At 49.1% G+C, this 25,182-nt stretch overlaps 1 protein-coding gene across 2 annotated transcripts; it reads left to right on the plus strand.

Moving 5' to 3' along the window:
* Positions 1-2,339: 2,339 nt before the first annotated feature.
* Positions 2,340-25,182, plus strand: SLC10A1 (solute carrier family 10 member 1). Of its 2 annotated transcripts, none has more exons than XM_045015780.1 (6): positions 2,340-2,780; positions 4,784-5,257; positions 14,945-15,155; positions 16,110-16,288; positions 19,056-19,252; positions 24,911-25,182. In XM_045015780.1, exons 2-6 carry the CDS (start codon positions 4,836-4,838, stop codon positions 24,976-24,978), a joined length of 1,077 nt encoding a protein of 358 aa, XP_044871715.1. In that variant the 5' UTR covers positions 2,340-2,780; positions 4,784-4,835; the 3' UTR covers positions 24,979-25,182. The 2 variants fall into 2 exon arrangements, with proteins under 2 accessions (XP_044871715.1, XP_044871716.1); XM_045015781.1 differs by having other exon boundaries at positions 4,827-5,257.

A 25,182-nucleotide genomic window follows, 5' to 3' on the forward strand; every position in this document is an offset into this window, starting at 1 on the left:
TCCATAAATCTCTAGTATTTTTTAAATACATTTTTAATGCATAGAGGGTGGTAAGCATTCTGTGTGCAGCACCACTTATTTGGTTACTTTTTACTAAAGAGATTTAGGGCAAGAAGCTAAACAGTTTCCGTTAATTTTTGCTGCCCAACTTGCGGCACCAAGATCAAAACTGTGGCACATAAATTTAGTCCATGTTGTTTAAAACTGAGGCCTTAACATCCATTAAAGGATCTCACTTGCCTCAAGTTTTAGGACTGACTATTGTTGTGCTATTAGTGACCACTAGTGGTGCTAGTGTGCATTATATCTTGCCAAGCTATTTAGCTTTATATAACATTATAAGAATAAGGTCCTTTGTACTGTGGGACAATATACTTGCGCTTATTTCTACTATGGGGGAAAAAACAAAGGGTTCATTGTGCTAAGAACTTAGTCCAGAAATTGTCCAGAGTAGAAAAAAAAATTGTATCAATTACTGTTCCCAGGGCAATCTCTGCACTGGAAATTAAACTGTCTTAGTTGAATGGGTTTAAAATGGTTATGCCCACTGGCCTAGCAGTGAGGGCGCAGTTGTGTCCTCACTTACAACCATGCAACCTGCTTTGATATCTCAGTCGGCTTCTGCATAGGGTGAGGGCAGAATGCAGCTACCCATTGTTAAACTGTGTGGCGGGAACTTGGTTGAAAACAGTTCAAAGTAATATAGCTCAGTCCCCAGTGTGGATGGTCCCCACCCAAGGCCTGGTCTGCACTAGCCTTTTTCCTTTTAAAGCTTTCCACCATTGCTAACAGCAGTCCAGGTCCACCACTGGGAGTCCAAGTGACGACAAGGTCCCACTGATTCTTTAGTCAACATGCCACCCTGTGCCTGCCCTGCTCAGGGTTAGACAGCGTGGAAGTCACTGGCTAACAGCAGTTAGCTTCACTGGCCGCTGTCCAAGCACTAATTTATAGACACAGACCAAGATTAAATTTTCTGACTACTGCTCCACTGACATCCTGAAGGGCATGCAAGCCTGTTTATATTCCACCTGCAGCATGTCTTGATATTGCCCAGTTCATGTCAATGGTCTGCTGATTTTAATGGCTAAGGATGATATTTATTATCCTTTTCACGAGTGACCTCAAACATCCAGCTCCTGTGCTGATGTAAGAGGGCTGGACATCCCTGGCATGTTTCCACATTCCATTCACTAGAAAGGACGTTCCACAGAGACAAAGCTGCTGTATTTTATTACAGTGGCTGCATTTAGAATGGTTCTTCCAGTTTGAGAGACAACACTGGTTCCAGCGGTGTTTTCCATTTTAACTATAGAGAATTGCTTTCCAGCTGGTAGAAACTTTTTAAGCACAAGCCCCTATAAGTATTTTTTAATTGTTACTATTTAGGACAGTTCACACAGTTGCTACACTCCTGAAGATGTAGATGGAGAGAAATATTTACACTGTTGTCAATTTTTAAATGTTGAGCTCCTGCAGCTGCGCTTGGGATATTCTTTGGGCAGCAAACACAGTGACACTGAATAAGTGACCAAATGCTTTTATTTGACCCTTCATGCATCTTATGACATTATTCAGTATTAAAATAGAAGAGCAGAGACAAATACAATAGAAAGCAAACAACTACCCAGAAATTCTGTGAATATTTGGAGAAAAGGAAGTGGGGGAAAGGAAGAGAAATTGCTGTGGATTTTACCCCCAAATTCCCTATAGATTTCTAATGCCCTTGCACATGTGCTACCTTGATTGTGTTTATTTATTACTCATACAGACCTTCAAACCATGCCCTTCCTCCCCCACCCCCGATAAAAATACATCCAAAATGCACAACTTTGCATAGCACCTTTTCCTTCTTGCTTAGCTATGGCCCTGGAGACAAAGATCTACCTTCATATTCTATCACACCATTCACCCGCAGGTCTCAAAGCACTTCATAAAAATGAAGCTTTGCAATGCCCTCTGCAGGGCGGATAGTATTATCTCCATTTTACCCGGGTGGGGATTATCCATGAGTGTAAGAAGTGCTGCAACAAAAAGGTCAATTAACTTTCTTGAGGCCACATTGCAAGTCAGTGGACAAGGCAGGGAAAGAACCCAGGCGTCCCTATGCCAACCATTAGTGAATATTCTCATTAAATACTACCTTAGCTATAGCTCCTTCCCCTAACCTGATGGGGGATGCCTATGCAACACTCAAAAGTTGTTGCTGCTCCAGCTACTCCTTCCTACCCTTGTGACATCCTGCCTATTAGAGGCATTTTCAAATCAACACTAGAGAGAGAAACAGGAAAGAAAGGCTCCGACATTCCTTCCAGCTTTCAATCACGTTTCCACAGCAATTGGGCTGGAAAGGTTGCTCACTGGTGAGCTCTGCTATGAATAGAAGCAATGAATAAATTACTGCAGCTGACAAATTAGAGCTGTAGAGCTTCTCCAGCAAGAGGGAAGGGTTCACAGAGAAAGCAGTGCAGTGAAAATCCATTCCCCAACCCTGTACCCAGGAGAAAAAGAGCCAGCCTGCACAGGCTGCCTCTGGAACACATCCCCATGCAGAAGATTCCGGTCTTGCTCTTCTAGGAGCTACTACCACACTCTGCAAGAACAGGACCAGGCTTTGCCAGATGGGGATGGGATTTTCTTGAATCATAATGGCTAAATGGCCTTCTGAGTTTTATTGCTTGGAGAACTCAGCCAGGAATGGATCATCAAGTAGCATGTAAACCCTCCGAAAAGTGCAAAGACAATATCCACCTTCTGAAGCAGCAGTCTAAGGGCTAACGGTAAATTAATTAATTTCCACTCTGTACTTTAATGTGTCTAGGAATGGTGTGTTTTTGCAGACACCGGGTCTGATCCTAATGGGAGTCTCCAGATGGCTTGCTCCATATTTATTTTTGTGTGGGTGGGTGGGTGGGTGGACAGGGCCGGCGCTACAGTTTTCGCTGCCCCAAGCAGCGCGCCAAATTGCCACCGCGGGCGGCAGGGGCAGTCCATGTGCCCTTAGGGCAGCAGGCGCATTTCCGCGGCGGCGGCAATTTGGCGGCAGCTTCTATGTTTAGCTGAAGCGGCTGCGGACAGCTAAACACAGAAGCTGCCACCAAATTGCCGCCGCCGCGGAAATGCGCCTGCCGCCCTAAAGGCCCACGGACTGGCCCCGCCGCCCGCGGCGGCAATTCGGCGCGCTGCTTGGGGGCAAAACAACAGGGACTGCCACCCCTTGCAGATTGCCGCCCCAAGCACCAGCTTGGAATGCTGGTGCCTGGAGCCAGCCCTGGACTTGGAGAACAGGGAGCACAGAAGGTTGGGCACTGGTTCCTAAGTCTGGCATATGGAATGAAACGTGTCCTCCTGATACATGGGGGATCAGAGGAGTCATTTCAACTTGTGAAATAGTTTCTTTAAAGAACACCACGCTCGTCCCACTTCCTCCTTATGTCCCCCTGTGCAGCTCCCATTGACGTGTGCTGCTGGCAGCTGCAGGTATGACAGGAAACATGGCTGTCTGTCCCATGCTTTAACAAGGCCAAGAAACCTGGGGTTTTTCCCTGCTCTGCCACTGACTCAGTGGGTGTCCTTCGATGAATCAGGTAGCCTCTCTGTGTCTGTTTCCCCATCTCTAAGATAGGAATGCTATTTTGTAACATTGTGAAGCTCAATTTATTTGTGGTTGTAAACCTTAACAGAGGAACTGCCCTACCAGATCAGAGTCTACCTAGTCCAGTATCCTGCTCTGACTGTGATCAGCAACAGGTGCTTCAGAGTAAGGCACAAGACAGCCCCTTCTGAAATAACCTGTCCACAGGAAAAGCTTCTTCCAAACTCCCATGAGTCAGAGGAGGGCTTAGCCCTGAAGAATGAGGGTTTATAACCCTTCTTAGGCTTTGTCTATACTGTGCAGTAGAGGGTACGAGTCCCCTGCTCATGTACACGTGCTCAAGCTAGATTGATGAGAGCTAGTGTGAGTACAACTAGCAGTGTAGCCACTGTAGTATGGGTAGCAGCAGCAGCAGAGGTACAGCTTAGCTATGCGAGTACAAATGCACCAGACCCCTGTGGATATGCACATGGCATGGCTAAGCTGTGCCTATGCTACGCAGTTACGCAGCTATTTATACTCACGCTAGTTCAATGAGAGCTAGCATGTGTACGTGAGCAGAGGAATCACACCTCTAGCTCATAGCGTAGATGTAGCCCTAGAGCAAAAAAATGAATTCTTTCTAACATCACTGGAGATGTTCTCACTGGGTATATAAACGCCTAACTATTTTGAATCCTGCTAAGCTCTTGGCCTCAGTAGCATCTTGTGGCAATGAGTTCTACAGGCTATTTCATTTTATCAGTTTTAAATTAGCTGCCTTTCATTTTCATTGACTGTGCCTTTGTTCTCATAGTGTGGGAAAGGCTAAGGAAGCTAGAGAGGAGTCAAGGCATCCAGTTGAAAGTTTTGGAAAGCTAGAAAATAGTGGAAGGTTTTTATTCCTGAAATCAATTGGCTCTGTTTCATGGCTATTCATTGATAGCCATGAGACAGAGGTTGATATTGTGTTGTGCAAGAAATATTAGCCAGCCATCAATGTGGATATTAGAGGGGTTATTTTAGTCCTAAAAATAAGGAGAGTGCTTTGAATTCCTTGGGCAGAAAGGTGCAAACTATTAAAAATATGATCCTTGACAAAATAGCCTTCAGCTGCACTCAGTACTAGATGGTAAGAGCTCTGGCCTGAAGAAGAGAAGGGGAGTGTTGGATGTGATGTTTACTTGCACTGGATTTGCATTGTTTCAGGCTTTTGAACTGTCTTCCTTCCTCACTTTGCCAACCACACCAGGAAGAAGGGATGGCTAAGCTCATAGCAACAATTAATACCACCAGTGGAGCCTATGGGAGCCCAGAATCCTGGAACCCAGAGCACACTGAGAATGCCTCCTTGCCTAACTTTACACTGACTTTCACGTTTCACCAACGGGCCACTGACCAAGCGCTGAATGGAATCCTCATTGCTGTCCTCTGCATTGTCATGGTGTCACTGGGGTGCACCATGCAGCTCTCCAAGATCAAGACTCACTTCTGGAAACCTAAAGGGGTGGCCGTTGCTGTTATGGCTCAGTATGGCATAATGCCTCTGACAGCGTTTGCCCTGGGAAAGCTCTTCCATTTGGGACCTATTGAGTCTCTGGCTGTGCTCATCTGTGGCTGCTGTCCGGGTGGAAACCTCTCAAACATTTTTAGTCTGGCATCAAAAGGAGATATGAACCTGAGGTAAGGAGAGCTCAGTACAACCTGACTATTGTCACTGGCCAGGCCATTTCAGTTGGGAGACTGGTCTATAGTCTAACTTATTAGCTCTCTCAATTCTAATGCTTCAGGCAGGAAGAAATTTGGTATTGTACCCAAAGTATTTTTAGAGTATTCATCAGCTTGGAGCTAAATGCTGCTTAATCACTATTGGTCCAGAACAGCGCTCTGGCACCTAAAATCTAGAATAGAGCTGCACTCCAGCACTTGGGGTCACATCACCACTAAGATTTTACCTGGCTACCCCTCCATAATGCCAGCCAGAGCAGGGGCCAAGACAAATTTCAGTGGTGGTGTGACCTGACCTGCCAGGTTGAAACACCGCTCAAATTTAGCCCGGCCACCAATGTTCCCTCACGTGCACCAGTAAACAACCTCATGTGGCTGGGAGTGTGACCGATACCTGGGTTGGGCTCTCCTGCCAGAACCCACTGCAGCTACTCTTGGCACTGGGGAAGCCTCAAACCAGCAGGGAGGAGGGAGAGAAGGAGCAAAGTAGGGTGGAAGGGAGCCCAGCCAGCAGCTGGGTCCTGTTCTGCCTGCTGAGCCCTCCTGCCAGAATGCATAGCAGCTACTCTTGGTGCTGCTACTCTGGAAACCAGCAGGAAGCTGAGAGCCAGCCAGCAGGGAGGAGTGAAGTGGGCAGAGGATGAAACACCCTCTCAGGAAACCAGGGTGCAGACTTAAGCCAGCATGGAAGGTAAGGAGCAATGTGGTGGTAGACAGAGAACTAGGAGAGTTTCCACTGGTCTTGCAGTTAAGACCCAGGAATTAGAAACCTGCACAGATTATAGCTTTAGGAGGAAAGAAACACTCAACAGAGGAAGACAAATAAGACGGTTACTCACCTGTAGTAACTGTTGTTCTTCGAGATGTGTTGCTCCAATCCATTCCAGTTAGGTGTGCGCGCCGCGCGTGCACAGCATCTCGGAACCTTTTTCCCTAGCAACCCCGGCGGGCCGGCTGGGCGCCCCCTGGAGTGGCGCCGCTATTGCGCTAAATATATACCCCAGCCGGCCCGTCCGCTCCTCAGTTCCTTCTTGCCGGCTACTCCGACAGTGGGGAAGGAGGGCGGGTCTGGAATGGATTGGAGCAACACATCTCGAAGAACAACAGTTACTACAGGTGAGTAACCGTCTTTTCTTCTTCGAGTGATTGCTCCAATGCATTCCAGTTAGGTGATTCCCAAGCCTTACCTAGGCGGTGGGGTCGGAGTGAGACGTGGCGGAGTGTAATACCACAGAGCCGAAGGCTGCGTCGTCTCGAGACTGCTGCACCAACGCGTAGTGGGAGGCGAAGGTGTGCACCGAAGACCAGGTGGCCGCTCGACAGATGTCCTGGATTGGGACTTGGCCAGGAAGGCCAGAGATGAGGCGCGTGCCCTCGTCGAGTGTGCAGTGACACGGCCTGGTGGTACACGAGCCAGCTCGTAGCAGGTCCGGATACACGCAGTGACCCAGGAGGAAATCCGCTGGGAGGATATCGCATCTCCCTTCATGCGGTCAGCCACCGCGACGAACAGCTGGGGCGAACGCCGGAAGGACTTAGTCCGCTCAATGTAGAAGGCGAGCGCCCTACGGACGTCGAGCGTATGTAGCTGCTGTTCCCGAGGCGAGGCATGCGGCTTCGGGAAGAATACCGGGAGGAAGATCTCCTGACTGAGATGGAATGCTGACACCACCTTTGGGAGAAAGGCCGGATGAGGGCGCAGCTGCACCTTGTCTGTATGGAAGACCGTGTACGGCGGATTCGCCGTTAGGGCGCGAAGCTCTGAAACTCGCCTCGCTGAAGTAATGGCCACGAGGAAAGCCGTTTTCCACGAGAGGTAGAGCAGGGAGCATGTGGCCAAGGGCTCGAACGGAGGACCCATCAGCTTGGTCAACACGAGGTTCAAGTCCCAGGTCGGGGCAGGGCGCCGCACCGGCGGGTACAAGCGGTCCAAGCCCTTGAGGAAACGGGAAACCATCTGGTTCGAGAAGATGAACCGACCTTCCACGGAGGGACGAAAGGCGGATACCGCTGCCAGATGGACTCTCAAGGAGGAGACCGCCAGACCTTGCTCCTTAAGGTTCCAGAGGTAGTCCAGAATGGTAGGGACCGGTACCAGGAAGGGATTAAGACCTCGGTGATCACACCAGAGAGCAAACCTCTTCCACTTCGCCAGGTAAGTGGAGCGAGTGGAAGGCTTTCTGCTCTCGAGCAGGACCTGTTGAACCGCTGCAGAGCAGTCCCTCTCCGTGTGGGTCAGCCACTCAGGTACCAAGCTGTAAGATGGAGGGACTGCAGGTTCGGATGGTGGAGTCTGCCGAAATCCTGGGTGATGAGGTCCGGCCACAACGGAAGAGGGATGGGCTCCCGAACGGAGAGCTCGAGCAGCAGGGTGTACCAATGCTGCCTCGGCCAGGCCGGCGCGATCAGAATGACGTGGGCCCGGTCTCTCCGAAGCTTCAGGAGCACTCGGTGCACGAGCGGAAAGGGAGGGAAGGCGTAGAGGAGGCGATCCCTCCAGTGATAAAGGAAGGCGTCCGACAGGGAGCCTGGCGAGCGACCCTGGAATGAGCAAAACCGGTGGCACTTCCTGTTGTCTTTGGAGGCGAAGAGGTCTACTTGGGGAAACCCCCACCTCCGGAAGATTGTGTGGACGACATCTGGACGGAGAGACCACTCGTGGGAGAGGAACGACCTGCTGAGATGATCGGCCAGCGCGTTCTGCACTCCCGGAAGAAAGGATGCTTCCAGGTGAATTGAGTGGGTCACGCAGAAGTCCCACAGGAGCATCGCTTCCTTGCAGAGGGGGGAGGAGCGGGCTCCGCCTTGCTTGTTCACATAGAACATCGCGGTGGTGTTGTCCGTGAATACTGTCACACAACGACCTTGGAGGCGGGCGCAGAAGGTGCGACAGGCCAGGCGGATGGCGCGTAGCTCGCGAACGTTGATGTGCAGGGCGAGCTCCTGGACCGACCACAGGCCCTGCGTGTGAAGATCGCCCAGGTGGGCCCCCCAACCGAGCGCTGAGGCGTCCGTGGTCAAAGTAGCGGACGGCCGAGGAGGGTGAAATGGGACTCCCGCACACACGACGTCCGGGTCGAGCCACCAGCGGAGGGACTCGAGGGTCGTCCTGGTGACCGTGACCACCATGTCGATGGGGTCTCGATGAGGGCGGTACACCGACGCGAGCCAAGACTGGAACGGGCGGAGGTGGAGCCGCGCGTATGCTGTGACATACGTGCACGAAGCCATGTGGCCCAGGAGGCGGAGGCAGGAGCGCACCATCGTGGTTGGGAAGGCGACGAGGTCCCGGATGATGGAGACCATCGTGTGGTGCCGAGCGCGAGGGAGGCAGGCTCTGGCCATCGTGGAGTCGAGGACCGCTCCGATGAACTCCACCCGCTGCGTTGGAATCAAAGTGGACTTCTCTGTGTTGATGAGAAGACCGAGCCGCTGAAAGAGAGACAGGATCTCTGCCACGTTGCCCATCACAAGTTGCCGGGACTGGCCTCGAACCAGCCAGTCGTCGAGATACGGATAAACGTGCATCTGACGACGTCGGAGGGCTGCGGCGACCACCGCCATGCATTTGGTAAACACCCTCGGGGCTGTGGACAGTCCGAACGGTAACACCGTGAACTGGTAGTGGGTGTCGTTGAGCACAAACCGAAGGTAACGACGATGCGGAGGATAGATCGCGACATGGAAGTAGGCGTCCTTCATGTCGAGGGCGGCAAACCAGTCTCCCGGATCCAGAGAGGGAATGATGGTCCCCAGAGTGACCATGCGAAACTTGGGCTTGAGCAGGTACTTGTTCAGCTCTCGAAGGTCCAGAATAGGACGTAGCCCGCCTTTCGCTTTGGGGATGAGAAAATAACGGGAGTAGAATCCCCTGCCCCTTCTGTCCTGAGGCACTGCCTCTATGGCACCCACGCTCAACAGAGTCTGGACCTCCTGTAGGAGGAATTGCTCGTGAGAGGGGTCCCTGAAGAGGGACAGGGAGGGTGGGTGGGAAGGCGGGGGCAAAACAAATTGCAGGCGGTATCCCGACTGGACTGTCTGGAGCACCCAGTTGTCCGACGTTAACCGGGACCACGCCGAAAAGAAATGGGAAAGGCGATTGTGAAACAGAGGGGAAGGATCCGGTTGGGAGAGTGATGGGCCGTCCTCGAGCGTCCCATCAAAAGGCCTGCTTGGCGCCCTGAGGGGCCTTTGAAGCGGCCTGGCCCTGGTTGCGGCGGTTGCCGGACGGTCGACGGCGATTTTGGGCCGGACGTCGGCTGTTGTAGGGCCGATACCGGGACTGGTAGGCCGGTCGGGAGGGCTGTGGTCTGAAGGGCCTACGCTGCGTCGCCGGCGTATGCATGCCTAACGTGCGTATCGCGATACGGCCGTCCTTTAAAGTTTGGATCCTAGAATCCGTCTTCTCAGAGAACAGCCCTTTAGTGTCAAGGGGAGGTCCTGCAACGTGTATTGGACCTCCGGCGGCAGGGTGGAAGACTGCAGCCAGGCGATACGCCGCATCGTGACCCCGGAAGCCAAGGTCCTCGCCCCCGAGTCTGCAGCGTCGAGTGCAGCCGAAATAGAGGATCTGGACGATCTTCGTCCCTCCTCCAACATGGCCGCGAACTCCTGTCGGGAGGCTGACGGCAGGAGCTCGGTGAACTTCGCCAGGGACGTCAGGATGTCAAAGACGTACCTGGCGAGGAGGACCATCTGGTTGGCAATCCTCATTTGCAGGCCTCCTGCAGAATAGACCTTTCGGCCCAGCAGGTCCATACGCTTCGCGTCCTTCGACTTGGGCGCGGAAGCCGGTTGACCGTGCCGCTCCCTGTCATTAACCGACTGGACTACCAGGGAGTCCGGGGTCGGATGCATGTACAAGTATTCATAGCCCGTGGGAGGGACAGAGTACTTTCGCTCAACCCCACGGGCTGTAGGGGGCACGGATGCTGGTGTCTGCCAGATAGTGGTGGCGTTCTTTTGCACCGTCCGTACAAACGGAAGTGCAACCCTCACCGGCGTGTCGGCCTCAACCACATTGGTGATAGGGTCCTCGTCCTCGTGCACCTCCTCTATGGGCAAGGCCATTGCCGTCGCCACACGACGAAGGAGGTCCTGGTGAGCTCTTACGTCAATTGGCGGAGGCTCCTTAGTTGTTGCACCGGCCACCGCCTCATCAGGCGAGGACGAGGAGGACAACCCTTGGACGACCGGTTCGTCAGAGGGGTTCACCACCTGCCCACCTCAGGGTGCGGGCTGTGTCTGATCCTGGGATTCCGACGCCACAGCATCCGCTGCCTGTGGCGAAGGGGCCGGTCTGGAAATCGTCGCCTCTGGGGCTCTGCGCTCCGCCGTGGGGGGCCTAGGTGGAAAAGGCACCCCCTGGGCCTCGTACTGGGCCCATGGCACCCAAAAGCCCCACGGTTGTGCCCCTTGAGGATTGTCCCGTGGGGTGGGCGGCAGGAGTCCGTAGCCATGCGTGCCCGAAGCGACCGACTCGGGTCGAGAAGGCCAGGGCGGTGCCGAAGCACTCGCAGAGTGCGCTGCCGAATGGGGCAGTCTGTCCCCGGGAGGCAGAGAAGCGCGAGGTTGCTCCGGCCGGTACCGGGTAGGGGACCTGCAGTAGCGTCCGCCACGGTGCCGGGAGCTCGACCGGTGCCGGGAGCTCGACCGGTGCCGGGAGCTCGACCGGGATTGAGATCGACGGTGCCACGAACGTGCGCGCGAATCACGGTGCCGGGAGCGGTGCCGGGACGGCGATCTCTGATGGCGCCGACGCGATGGCGACCTGGATCTCGTGCGGCGTCGGGAGTACGACCGGTACCGCGACGACGAGCGGTACCGGGACTGCGACCGGCGTTTTGATGGCGACCGGTACCGCGAAGGTGAGCGGTGCCGAGATCGCGAGCGCCTGGATGGAGACCTGCCGCGGGACCGGGAACGAGACCGGGACCGGGAGTGACGTCCATGCTGCCTGTTCCCCGACACGACAGCCCGCACCGGCGGTGCCGGGGGCCGGAGGCCTGGTGCCTCTATCAGGTCTCTTGCAGAGGCGAATGTCTCCGGCGTTGATGGTAGCCGGGGCTCAACCGCGGACGGTACCGGGGAGCGTGGCGGTGCCGGACTCGACGGGCCTTGCGGCGCCGGAGTCAAGGGTCCGGTGCACGGTCCGTGCACTGGCACCGCAGGTGCCGCCGACTGCGCAACCTTTCTTGCAGAGTCCTCAGAGCGGGCCTGCGCTACTGCTTTCGACTGCCTGTGCTTCTTCTTCGGCGAAAGCGAGCGGTGCCGCGACTGCTTAGCCGCCTTCTGTATTGGCGGCGCCGCGGAGGTGGAGCGGCTCGGTGCCGCCGGTGCGCTCTGCACCGAGGCAGTTCGCGGTGCCGGCGCAGACGGTGCCGGTGGTCGAAGCGACGCTTCCATTAAGATCTGCTTTAGACGGATGTCCCGCTCCTTTCGGGTCCGCGGTTTAAAAGTCAGGCAGATTGAACACTTGTCCGTTCTATGCCCTTCTCCCAGGCAACGGAGACAGGCGTCGTGCGGGTCTCCGATGGGCATGGGCTTCTGGCACGCCGCGCAGGGCTTAAAGCCCGGTGCCTTGGGCATGAGCCCGCACCGGGTGAGGTAAAAATGGGAAACCCCCCTTTTTCACCTTATCTATACTAACCAACTATCTAAACTGTTAAACTAACTACAAAAACTAACTATATACAAGAGATACAAACGCTAGGGATCGTGGAGAACGAAGAGCACTCCACAGTTCCAACTGGCCGTCACGGGCGGTAAGAAGGAACTGAGGAGCGGACGGGCCGGCTGGGGTATATATTTAGCGCAATAGCGGCGCCACTCCAGGGGGCGCCCAGCCGGCCCGCCGGGGTTGCTAGGGAAAAAAGTTCCGAGATGCTGTGCACGCGCGGCGCGCACACCTAACTGGAATGCATTGGATCAATCACTCGAAGAAGAATGTATACTTTTGTTAGTGCCATAAGAAGAATTGATTTCAATACCTTACCTGCGGCATGCTCATCAGTCTTGTTACTCAGCACAGTATTGGACTACAAGCTACATTTCAAAGAACTCAATGCGAGTTTAAATCTCTTCAACCCAAAATTCAGCCAAATGGAAGATGTTGTGACCAATTACAAATTGACTGGGTAATTAAATGAATAGATTAGGGAGACAAGGTCTATCTAAGGATGATGAAAATATAATGATAAATTAAAGCCAAATAGGAGCGGTCCCTATTCTTTCAGCCTTTCATTAACAAATTCAACTAGTTGACATAAAATAAGGGTCTACCATGGGACGTTTGATTAGTTAGTTGGTTGTTTTAATAGTGCTTTTTATTGTGGTGGATTTTATTTTTATTGCATGGAAATATGGATCCTTGTGTTTGGTCCTGTGACACAGAGACCACATTTTCAAGAGCGGGCTGCATATTTGTGACAGCCTTGTTTGCATTTGGTGCCCAGACATGTAATTTGTGAACGCAAAAAAGCAAAAGCTCTATGTGCTCAAAAATTGCAAGTTTGTCCATGGGCAAAACTGTAGGTTCAGATATAAAGATTTGGAGCTTGATTCCCCCATTGCATTAACTCCCCTTTTATAGTGGTGTAACTCCATTCATTTAGTTCAAGTAGAGTTACACCAACTTGAATCTGGAGTAACACAATGGTGACTCAGGGCCATGGCTGAGACCCTTTTGAAAATTCAGCCAATTCAGCATAAATTCACATGCCACAGAGGCTTATGAGCAATTGCTGAAATTAACTAAGGAAAAGTGGCACTTCTCCCTATTAGCTCTCTGCCATTAAGCAAAGTGTCCCATAGTGCATCTTTATCAATGAACTCATCAAAATGACAAGATTTTCTAGCAGACCCTTTTGTGCACCATGATTTAGAATCCACTCAGCATAGATTTTCCCATGCAAGACCACCAAATGGAAAAATACTGATCAAATATTGCATGATACTTTTCCTAAGGAGATGATTTAGAAGCAAGAATAAGAGAGGGTCAGAAATTCAGGAGGCAAGTTACCAATGGGGAATATGTCCTGTGAAGGTCTTATGAAAACAGTGAAACGCTTCATAGAATAAGCAGAAAAATACTACAAATTAAGGAGAGGCCATAGATGGCTCTTCTCTCCTCAGCTTTTTTGTTTATTTTTAAGATAGCATATAGTCTGAATCCCCTTAAAACACACCAAGTTTTCAAGTTGAGAGTCACACTTCTTTCCAAGCTACCATCATATGCAGTAGATCCAATCTACCTTTCTTCTAAAAGGTTATGCGATAAATTTAATAAGTGGATGTGAAATCTGAGTAAAATTCAAGACCAATGTAAAATGTTCTTCTGGCATCTTAAATGCTTTATTTGAATTTTGCAGAGAACGTTTTACAAAAGGAGTATTTTACATGTTCTGCCGATGAGCTCTTTGACTAATTACCAATTGCCTTCCCTGTGCCTTGCTACTTAGTTTAAAGTTTGCCATAGAGGAGCTGAGCTACATGTGTTTTATATTAGAACAATATGTGTATTTATTACTAATGTGTGAAGTCTCACAATTACTGTTGCACCGATTTTCAATTAGATAAAATTTACCCGTAAAATGTTAGGTTTAAAAAATGGCTGCTTTATCTTACGGTGACATCACATGCAAGATAGTCTCCAAAATCCATCTCACACGTAATAGAATGACCAACTTGAGGGAATTTCTGCAGGGTTCCTGCACTGTACAGTTTAGCACTACATCCCTGCTGTTGCATCATCAGGTGCATAATGGGGTTTTATACCTTTTTTTGAAGTGACCAACCTAAGCCACTGTTGAGGGCAGAATACTGGCGTAAATGGACCATTGTTTTGTTCCAGAGTGGCAATGCCTACATTTCTCACCCCTTCACCATTCCAGTTATTAGTATTCTTAAGAGACCTCCTGCCATTCCATGTAAATCAAGAGAGTCTTAAGGGGCTACCCCCAATAGAAAAGATAAGCTCCCCCAAAAAATTAGATTAGCATTGCCTCAGTCCACTGGCCCTTGTCCAAGATAAAAGAGTGGAAATAACAGCAAGGGAAAGACAGCTGAACTTAGCTTTCTCTGCATAGCTTCTGAACTTTTGCACTTTATGTACATGGATAACAAGAACATCCAGAGTTATAACAGGAAGTATTTAGAAACAAACCAACCCAAGAGCTTTGAAGATATAAACCCTTATGTTTCAGGGAAAAGCCAGCTTCTAACTAATGGGAGTTGAGAAGAAATTTTCCCTATGGGCAGGTTATTCCATAACTGTCTGTGGTGCCGTTTCTTGCACTTTCCTTTAAAGCAACTGGTACCAGCCACTGCTGGAGATAGGATACTAGATTAGCTGGACCACAGGTCTGATGCAGTACGGCAATTTCTATGAACCAAGATGCATACTTATGACTACTTTTTGAGCCTAAAATAAAACTGTCCTTTAACTACTCAGTCTTCCCTTACTTCCATTCCTGTAGGTCCTTTCACCACCTGGTAATGCTGAAACCTCTGTGAGGGAAAAGGGAGAAATGGGAAAAGTGAGCTGAAATTGTAGATGGATGGATGTGTCCAAGTTAGATAAAGAGATGACTATTCCAACAAAGAATTTTATTCCACTGCTATTACTTTCTCCCTTCATCTCAGCATTGTGATGACCACATGCTCAACGCTCCTGGCACTTGGGCTGATGCCTCTTCTACTGTATCTTTACTCAAGAGGGATGTACCAGGGCAACCTAGAGGGCAAAGTACCTTACAAGGGAATAGTCATCTCCTTGGCCATGATGCTCATTCCCTGCACCATTGGCATCTTCCTGAATGAGAAGAAGCCACAGTATGCTCGCCTCATCATCAAGGTAAGAAATGGCATTATCCTGTGGTAATCACCTTTCCCTAAGGGCCTCGAAGCAATTTACAAACATTTCATCTCATGTTGCCTATGAGATAATTAGTATCTGTACCCCTGATTTACAGATGGGAAAACTGAAGCACAGAAGGGTTAAGTAGCTTCTTCTAAGTCCTGGGTAGGCAACCTATGGCACGTGTGCCAAAGGCAGCATGCAGGTTGATTTTCCGTGGCACTCACACTGCCCAGGTCTTGGCCACTAGTCTGGGGGTCTCTGCATTTTAATTTAATTTTAAATGAAGCTTCTTAAACATTTTAAAAACCTTATTTACTTTACATACAACAATAGTTTAGTTCTATATTATAGACTTATAGAAAGAGACCTTTTAAAAACGTTAAAATGTATTACTGGCACGCGAAACCTTAAATTAGAGTGAATAAATGAAGACTTGGCACACCACTTCTGAAAGGTTGCCAACCCCTGTTCTAAGTCATGTCACAAACCACTGAAAGAGCTGAGGACAGGACCCAAGAATACTTACTCCCAGTTCCCTGCTCTAACCACTGGACAACACTCTCTAACCAATCCATAGCCTTGCACAAAATTTTCTCCTACTGTGCGGAGAGCTCAGATGCCTGCCAACACAGGACAAGAGGAAAGCCTCAAAGCCACTAACTAGGGCTTTGTGGCAATCATCCAGAAGCACTTGGGACAGATCACCAGCATCTTCTTATGCCTAGAAAAAACAGCAACATATTCCATCTCGGCAGTGCCTGTGTTCTAACTGAGTAAAGGCTTTCCAACAGAGTCTGTTAAGTGCTTTGAGATAAAGGCGCTATATTATTACAAGTAGGAAGGTGTCATTCTCACAGACAATAGGACAGCTACTTACAAACATCTTGGCTAATTTTCATGGGGATTTTTGTCTTGTCTTTCCCAACTCCTGATCCACTTTTATTTCAGGCAGGGATGATTGTGTTGCTTGTATCATCTGTTCCAATAATCGCTCTGTTTGTGACAAGTGTTGGAAACAGTTTTTTGATCATCTTCTCGCCACCCCTACTGGGAATGTCTGCCTTGATGCCTTTTATTGGTTTCCTGCTTGGCTACATGCTATCTTCATTTTTCAAGCTCAATGACAGGTAGGTCCCTCTACATCTCTGTAGCAGTGCAATTACACCCCGTCCCCCTTTGGGGAGAGGGGCAAAGCCATCACGGCCCTGCAGGAAGTCTGCCTGCCTGCCCTTAGCCTCAGGGCAGTATGGCCCAATGGCCAGATTCAATATGCTCACTCTTATCATTGGGTCAGTATGGCTTAGTAGCCAAAGTCAATATAGTTGTCCTTGATGTAAGGGCAATATGTCCTAATGGCCAGAGTCAATGGAACCCCCTCCTCAGTGTGGTCGTGTGGCCCAATGGCCAGAATCAATATGGTTGCCCTCATCAGCAGGGCTGAGTGGTCTAGTGGCCAGTTGGGGGAATAGGCAGCCACCTAGGGGTGGGTGGCAGCCGGGATAGGGGGACTTAGGACCTCCAGGCTCCACCGGGTCCCAGCCCAGGGCCCTGACAGTGGCAAGTGTGATTGCCACAGAGTCAGCAGGGATCTGACCGAAACACACTGGCTCAAGATCCAGTTTGGTAAGCAGTCCACTGTCTAGTTCCCCTGGGCTACTTCCTACCATATTCCCCGATGCTGTGGTCTAGACATCTTTCAGGTCTGCCAGTTCCTCAGCGTGCAGTTTCCAGAAGCTCCGGCCTCCCTTGGGCATCCGCAGGTATCCAGGCATCTGCCTGGATCTCAGTGCCTCTGGCTTCTATGGTCTGGGGTTCCAGCTGCTCCCGGGCTGGAGCCTGCGAGATGCGTCCTTCCTTTCCGGCAGTCAGCCTAGAATGAGCTGGGTTGCTCCATTTTAGACTGCAGCAGCTGTTGGAGCCAAGGCCCAGAGTGGGGCCCCCACTGCCGAATTACTGCTGAAAACCCAGCTCTTCGGCGGTGGGTCCTGGGGCGGAAGGACCCCCCGCCGCGGGTCTTCGTGGCACTTCAGCGGCGGGTCCCGGGGCGGAAGGACCCCCCCGCTGCCAAATTACCGGCAAAGACCCAGAGCGGAAGAAGCTCCGGGGGCCCCGGGCCGCGCAAGAGTTTTCCGGGGGCCCCGGAGCGAGTGAAGGACCCTGCTCCAGGGGCCCCAAAAAAACTCTCATGGGGGCCTGGGTCAAATTGCCCCACTTGCCCCCCCCCCCCGGGCAGCCCTGGTTGGAGCATGCCCAACAGGGCCAAAGGGGCATAGTTTCCTCTGCCCAGAGTGTGGGGTTAACTCCTTCTTGTCCAGCGCAGGGCAAGTACACCCCATCACAATCCCTTATCAGTTATCACACACTCACTCCTAGGAAAGGGGACTGAGTACAAAAGAATGACACTGGACTCTTGAGAGGTGCTGAATGAGTTGCTTTCAGCATGGAGGCTCTGACGCACTCTGATAACTGAACTTTGAACATGATCTCCCAGCGCTGATGCTAGAAGTCTGAGCACAAATGAGAGAAGCTGTCTACACAGATCCCCACACTCACCCCCCCAAAAATATGATTTTGTAGTGATAAAATGGTGCCAGCAGCAACCCTGGAGATTGACAGTTGTTGTTTAACTACAGGACACACATGAATACAGGCAGTGATAGTGCAAGCTACCTCTGTACCAAGTTCCCGCAGCAGGCTATCAAGGGCCACGCAGGCAGGGAGAGGTGCCTCTCCCCCAGCCCTGGAGTTGCCCCGGCAGGGAGAGGCAGTGTCCGGCAGCGCCAGGCTGCTGCAGCAAGACAGGGCTGGGGGGAGTCCTCTCACCCCGCCGCAGCCCCAGGACAGCCTGAACCCCAAACCCCTCATCCCCAGCCCCACTCAGAACCCGCACCACCAGCCAGAGCCCTCACCCCCCGTACCCCAACCCTCTGCCCCAGCCCTGGGACCTCTCCCACACTCCAAACCCCTCGGCCCCACCTCCACCACACGTCACCTCCATATTGGTGCACATAACAAAATTAATTCTACACATGGATGTAAAAAATTAGAAGGAACATTGCCTCTGTATCGTCCCTAGCCTACATGCCTCAATCCTTACTGGGATGAGAGATGAGTAGAGTCTCATGGACCAAATCATTCTTGGCCGTCTTGGGTCTGACAAAAGTTGGACCAATGGCAGAGGCAATTCTGTCAAATGGACATCTGAAGACCCACCAAGTTGTTTCACACAGGCCTCTGAACAAGTAGATAAATGGTTTCACTTTTGGTCACTACAGACCTGTTCATTTCAGAATTCTCAGTTACTGACAATGAAATACGAAAGAGCAAAGTCAGAACTCCCAGGTAGAAAGTGATGGAGAAAAGGGTTAGTGAGTGCTGACAGGACTGACAAAACTCAAACAATTATTCCTATTTTGATAACTGCCTCACACCACAAAGGGCATAACAATATTCAGCTGAAGACACCAGCACAGATTCAAAGTTGGGACCCCACTACACAACTGAATCATCCCTTATCATGCCTTGAGCCCATGGGTAACCCAGCCAAGATAACCCTCCTAACATACACAAACCTCCCCTTACCTTTCCCTGGCAACTCTCTCTCTGTCCTCACTTTTGAACCAGATTTTTTTCCCCTTGTGGTGGCAGCAGCTCCTGGAGAACCCCAGATTCATGACCACCAATCATTACTAGGCAGGATTTTCACCCATGCACACCACCTCTGTCACTACCTACCGTTGCACACTCCCAAAGGAGTGCTGGACAAAGCACCTCATTCGAATTCTCAGCACTGCTCCGACTGCAGTTTTTTTACCAGGGTCAAATGCATAAACAGCTGGGCACCGTGTCTGCAGTTCTGCAATTCACGCCTGTGTTTAACTCTTTCCTGTACAGGTGCAGGCGGACAGTCTGCATGGAGACTGGTTGCCAGAATGTGCAGCTCTGCTCTACCATCCTCAGAATGGCCTTTGCCCCTGATGTCATTGGACCTCTTTTCTTCTTCCCGTACCTATACATGGTATTCCAGCTTGGAGAGGGCTTTCTCCTGATACTGGCCTTCAGGGTTCATGAAAAGCTAAAGAAACCAAACGGCAAGTGTAGTATAACTAAAACCTCTCTCCTCTTCCTACAGGCTTTTCATCTCAAAGTAGTGTATAAACTATACACTGATATCACTGCCCCCATCACTGAACTGCTGCTATCTCTGGGGTGGAACTCAGTTATAGACTCAGACTTTAAGGTCAGAAGGGACCATTATGATCATCTAGTCTGACCTCCTGCACAATGCAGGCCACAGAATCTCACCCATCCACTTCAATAACAAACCCCTAACCTATGTCTGAGTTACTGAAGTCCTCAAACTGTGGTTTGAAGACCTCAAGCTGCAGAGAATCCTCCAGCAAGTGACCCGTGCCCCATGCTGCAGAGAAAGGCGAAAAACCTCCAGGGCCTCTGCCCTGGAGGAAAATTCCTTCCCAACCCCAAATATGGCAATCAATTAAACCCTGAGCATGTGGGCAAGACTCACCAGCCAGCACCCAGGAAAGAATTCTCTGTAGTAACTCAGATCCCATCCCATCTAACATCCCTTCACAGACCACTGGGCATACTTACCTGCTGATAATCAAAGATCAATTGCCAAATTGCCAAAATTAGGCTATACCATCCCCTCCATAAATTTATCAAGCTGTCTTAAAGCCAGATATGTCTTTTGCCCCCCTACTCCCCTTGGAAGGCTGTTCCAGAACTTCACGGTTAGAAACCTTCGTCTAATTTCAAGTCAAAACTTCCTAGTGTCCAGTTTATATCCATTTGTTCTTGTGTCCCCATTGGTACTAAGTTTAAATAATTCCTCTCCCTCCCTAATATTTATCCCTCTGATATATTTATAAAGAGCAATCATATACCCCCTCAGCCTTCTTTTGGTTAGGCTAAACAAGCCAAGCTCTTTGAGTCTCCTTTCATAAGACAGGTTTTCCATTCCTCAGATCATCCTAGTAGCCCGTCTCTGAACTTGTTCCAGTTTGAATTCATCCTTCTTGAACATGGGAGACCAGAACTGCACACAGTATTCCAGATGAGGTCTCACCAGTGCCTTGTATAACGGTACTAACACCTCCTTATCTTTGCTGGAAATACCTCGCCTGATGCATCCTAAAACTCCATTAGCTTTTTTAACGGCCACATCACATTGGCGGCTCATAGTCATTCTGTGATCAATCAATACTCCGAGGTCCTTCTCCTCCTCCATTACTTCCAGCTGATGTGTCCCCAATTTATAACTAAAATTCTTGTTATTACTCCCTAAATGCATGACCTTGCACTTTTCACTATTAAATTTCATCCTATTACTATTACTCCAGTTTACAAGGTCATCCAGATCTTCCTGTAGGATATCCCGGTCCTTCTCTGTGTTAGCAATACCTCCCAGCTTTGTGTCATCTGCAAACTTTATTAGCACATTCCCACTTTTTGTGCCAAGGTCAGTAATAAAAAGATTAAATAAGATTGGTCCCAAAACTGATCCCTGAGGAACTCCACTAGTAACCTCCTTCGAGCCTGACAGTTCACCTTTCAGTACGACCCGTTGTAGTCTCCCCTTTAACTAACCAGTTCCTTATCCACCTTTCAATTTTCATATTGATCCCCATCTTTTCCCATTTAACTAATAATTCCCCATGTGGAACTGTATCAAATGCCTTACTGAAATCTAGGTAAATTAGATCCATTGCGTTTCCTTTGTCTCAAAGAAGGAGATCAGGTTGGTTTGGCACTATCTACCTTCTGTAAAACCATTTTGTATTTTGTCCCAATTACCATTGACCTCAATGTCCTTAACTACTTTCTCCTTCAAAATTTTTTCCAAGACCTTACATACTACAGATCTCAAACTAATAGGCCTATAGTTACTCGGATTACTTTTTTCCCCGTTTCTTAAAAATAGGAATTATGTTAGCAATTCTCCAGTCGTACGGTACAACCCCTGAGTTTACTGATTCATTAAAAATTCTTGCTAATGGGCTTGCAATTTCATGTACCAGTTCCTTTAATATTCTTGGATGAAGATTATCTGGGCCCTCCGATTTTGTCCCATTAAGCTGTTCGAGTTTGGCTTCTCCCTCGGATGTGGTAATATCTACACCTCCATATCCTCATTCCCATTTGTCATCCTACCATTATCCCTAAGCTCCTCATTAGCCTCATTAAAGACTAAGGCAAAGTATTTGTTTAGATATTGGGCCATGCCTAGATTATCCTTAACCTCCATTCCATCCTCATTGTTTAGCGGTCCCACTTCTTGTTTTCTTCTTATTTATATGGCTATAGAGCCTTTTACTATTGGTTTTAATTCCCTTTGCAAGGTCCAACTCTACATAGCTTTTGGCCTCTCTCACTTTATCCCTACATGATCTGACCTCAATAAGGTAGCTTCCCTTGCTAATCCTACCCATCTTCCACTCCTTGTAGGCTTTCTGCTTTTTCTTAATCATCTCTCCGAGATGCTTGCTCATCCAGCTTGGTCTACAACTCCTGCCTATGATTTTTTTCCCCTTTCTTGGGATGCAGGCTTCTGATAGTTTCTGCAACTTTGACTTTGAAGTAATTCCAGGCCTCCTCCACCTTTAGATCCACAAGTTCTTCAGTCCAATCCACTTCCCTAACTAATTTCCTTAATTCTTTAAAGTTAGCCCTTTTGAAATAAAAAACCCTAGTCCCAGATCTATTTTGTTTATCCTTCCATCTAGTTTGAACTGAATTAACTCATGATCACTCAAACCAAGGTTGTCCCCTACAACCATTTCTTCTATGAGGTCCTGACTACTCACCAAAACCAAATCTAAAATGGCATCCCCTCTTGTTGGTTCTTCAACTACTTGGTGAAGAAATCCATCAGCTATCACATCCAGAAAAATCTGAGCCCTATTATTATTACTAGCACTTGTCCTCAAATCTATATCTGGGAAGTTAAAGTCTCCCATGATCACACAATCCCCATTAGTGTTTACTTCATTAAAAACATTAAAGAGGTCTCTATCCATATCCAAATCAGATCCCAGCTGTCTGTAGCGCACCCCAAGCACTATCTCTGGCCAGGCTCTAGTAGCTTTCTTTCCCAATGTGATTTTTGCCCAGACAGAGCCTGCATCATTTTATAAGGTGATGTGCCAGTGGGTGGAATACTTGAGAAAAGAGCTGTGCGAGTTCTGGCTTAAATCTTTTCCTGTGTTCTTTAAGCTGATGGAAATCATTGGGACTGGAGTTGTAGGAGCAGCTTTAGTTTTAGGAATCTTAAAAATGCTTTTCCCTTCCTGTGAACACAAAGGAGTCCTGCACCTGGAGAATATCAACACTACACCTGGGCTTGTGATAAACGTCTCTTCAGATATTCCAGAGAAGACAGACAATTTAGTGGAGAACTGATGTACTCAATACCCTGTTTGCATCTGAATCTTCGTACAAATCTTCAGTGGACCTAAAATTTGGCACTTGAACTTTAATACATTATCCATTACATCACTTATTTCTTTACAGTTAACCTCATCATTGATATACAATGCTACTCCACCACCTTTGCCTTTATTTCTGTCTTTCCTAAACAGCACATAGCCTTCAATACCTGTACTCCAGTCATGACTACTATTCCACCATGTTTCCGTTATCCCTATAATATCCGGTTTCACTTCCTGCACCAGTAGCTCTAATTCCTCCATTTTGTTACCTAGACTCCTCCCATTAGTGTACAGAAATCTTAATTTTTGCCGTTTGGCTTCACTGACATTCTTTAGCCGGTTAGGCACAGACATTCTACCACCACTATCACCTATTAGATTGGTATCTACACTACCCTTCCTCCCCCTGTCCATTCTTCTGCCCATGGCTGTATCTTTTCTTACTTTGTTTTCTTCCCTCTCAATGTTGAATTCTGGCGTGGAGATTACCTGGACATCTCCCCCACACACAGCAAAACTAAACAACAGCTAGAAGTGAAGAATAGACTCTCCAGATGATACTGCATAGGGAATTGAGGATACTAGGCACCACAACTTTTGATATCAAAAGTTTAGTAGTGAGGTACAGTCTGTGCAACCCACCAATAGTCACAGCTTTCCAGAGAGTCCTGTGCTTCAGTGCACAGGCCCATCCCAAAAGCAGGGAATCTGTATTGATACAACTCAAAGGAGACGAGTATCATGTCCATTTGAAACAGAGGAATACGAGGTAGACAACAGCTGACGCACCTTGGGTATCGCTAAATGTTTTTGAGTGAGGGGCGAGAAAGGAATAGGTCACCCCATATGCAAGTCACATAAGTCATGTCATTAGAAGGTAAATGGTAGGTGAAATTTCTGCAGAGAATAGAAATTAGAGGCTCTATGACTGGAAGCTCTGTAGCATGAGAAGCTTTTCACCTTTATATTTTGTTACCCAGTTCTGGCCAGTAACATCATGCTTATTACCATCTGACAACTGTCAGGTCACTGTGACAGCATGCAACTCTTTGTGACACAACATGGTCCTAGGACTGCTCTGCCTCAGTTTACCCCATACATACTATGGGCTATTCCAGCCATAGTATCAGCCAGCCAAGGGACCTAAACACATCCAGCCCCTTCCAGGAAAAGGAATCTTTCAAAAACAAAGTCTCAAAAGATACAGAACAAAGGAATCATCTGCCCAGCCAGGCTCTACCAGTGTTGAAATTGCCAGCCATTGCACGCTGGCTCTGCATCTCTCCAATAGTTTAGTTTTGTAGGAGCAGCAAGTGTGGCTACCTGAGTCCAAGTCTGGCCTTTAACCCTTTCTAGCACAGGACGGGACCATCTTACCCCATCACAGTGGCCTACAAAAATAAGTTGTGTCATTGAAGTTCTTAATTAACATGAATTCACTTACCTGTGCCAGCTGGTGCTCTTCTGGACCAATATACAAGTTTAGGACAGGAAGTGAAGAATGCTTAATCCAAATGAGTGGACTGCTTTTTGGTGAGGTTGCAGAAAAGTATTGCAGCTGAGAGGGGAGACTGGTTGGAGTGTGTAAGCAAATTCAGCAGCTGCCTTTATGATTTAAAAATATAAATGCTGTAGGCCAGTTTCATGGCAATAAGGACAGCTGTTCCAGTACTGTACCACTGCAGCTCTCCCTCTGGGGTTCAGGTGGGGAACAACTTCAAAACCCATTGAGTCTTACAGGGACGGACTACTTGGGAGAGCCACTGCCACTTGAGCAGAACATCTAGCAGCCATCTTAGTCCTGCCCCTGCCCTAGCCAGCTGGCTCCACCTACTTTGGGAGGCAGAGCAGAGGTTGATTTGCACCTTGGAGTGCAGTAATGGTTTGTCATATTTTGTAAATGCAGCTAGTTTGCTGATAGACACTTTCTTTTAAATAGAAAAGCAGTGTGCACTGGAAACATACAAAAAGGTGACATTTTCCACTTACTGTTAAATGGACTCTTTTCTAAAAATTCCATGCAAATCAAAGTCTGGTTCATGAAATGACTTGAAACAAAATAGCTCCAGTCTTTTTTGTTTGTTTTTTTGGGGGGGGGGGGAGAAGGGGGAGCTTGCTACTTTTATTTTGCACTGCTGTCCCTTGGGCTTCTTTGAGATCTAGAGGGCCAAGCATCGCTCAATGCAATATAGGAATCCCTGCATTACAGCAACCATTCATCTTTCCTGCAGCATCACCTTCCCGTGATACGGGTTGGACAATGTGGTCTCAACTTTCCCCCCCCCCCCTCTTCTTTAGATACAGCAAAAGTGATCTACACAGCTGTGGATGATATTGCACAAGAAACAGAACCACCAGCAAAATAGGTGGATACTACAGAAGCACCACAACTCAGATACACCCACCAGTGCTCCAGGTTATAGCTTCTGCACCATTTGCTGAACGCCACCAGTTTTGCATAAAATGTGCACCAATGTTGCTTTTAAAACAAAGGTGTGAGCAGATCCTCTTACAGGCCCACTGCCCCCTCTCCTCCATTGGATGTTCTCCAGAAAGGGCACCAAGTGCCA

This window comes from Mauremys mutica, chromosome 4 (genome assembly GCF_020497125.1).
Source record: "Mauremys mutica isolate MM-2020 ecotype Southern chromosome 4, ASM2049712v1, whole genome shotgun sequence".
Classification (NCBI taxonomy): Eukaryota; Metazoa; Chordata; order Testudines; family Geoemydidae; genus Mauremys; species Mauremys mutica.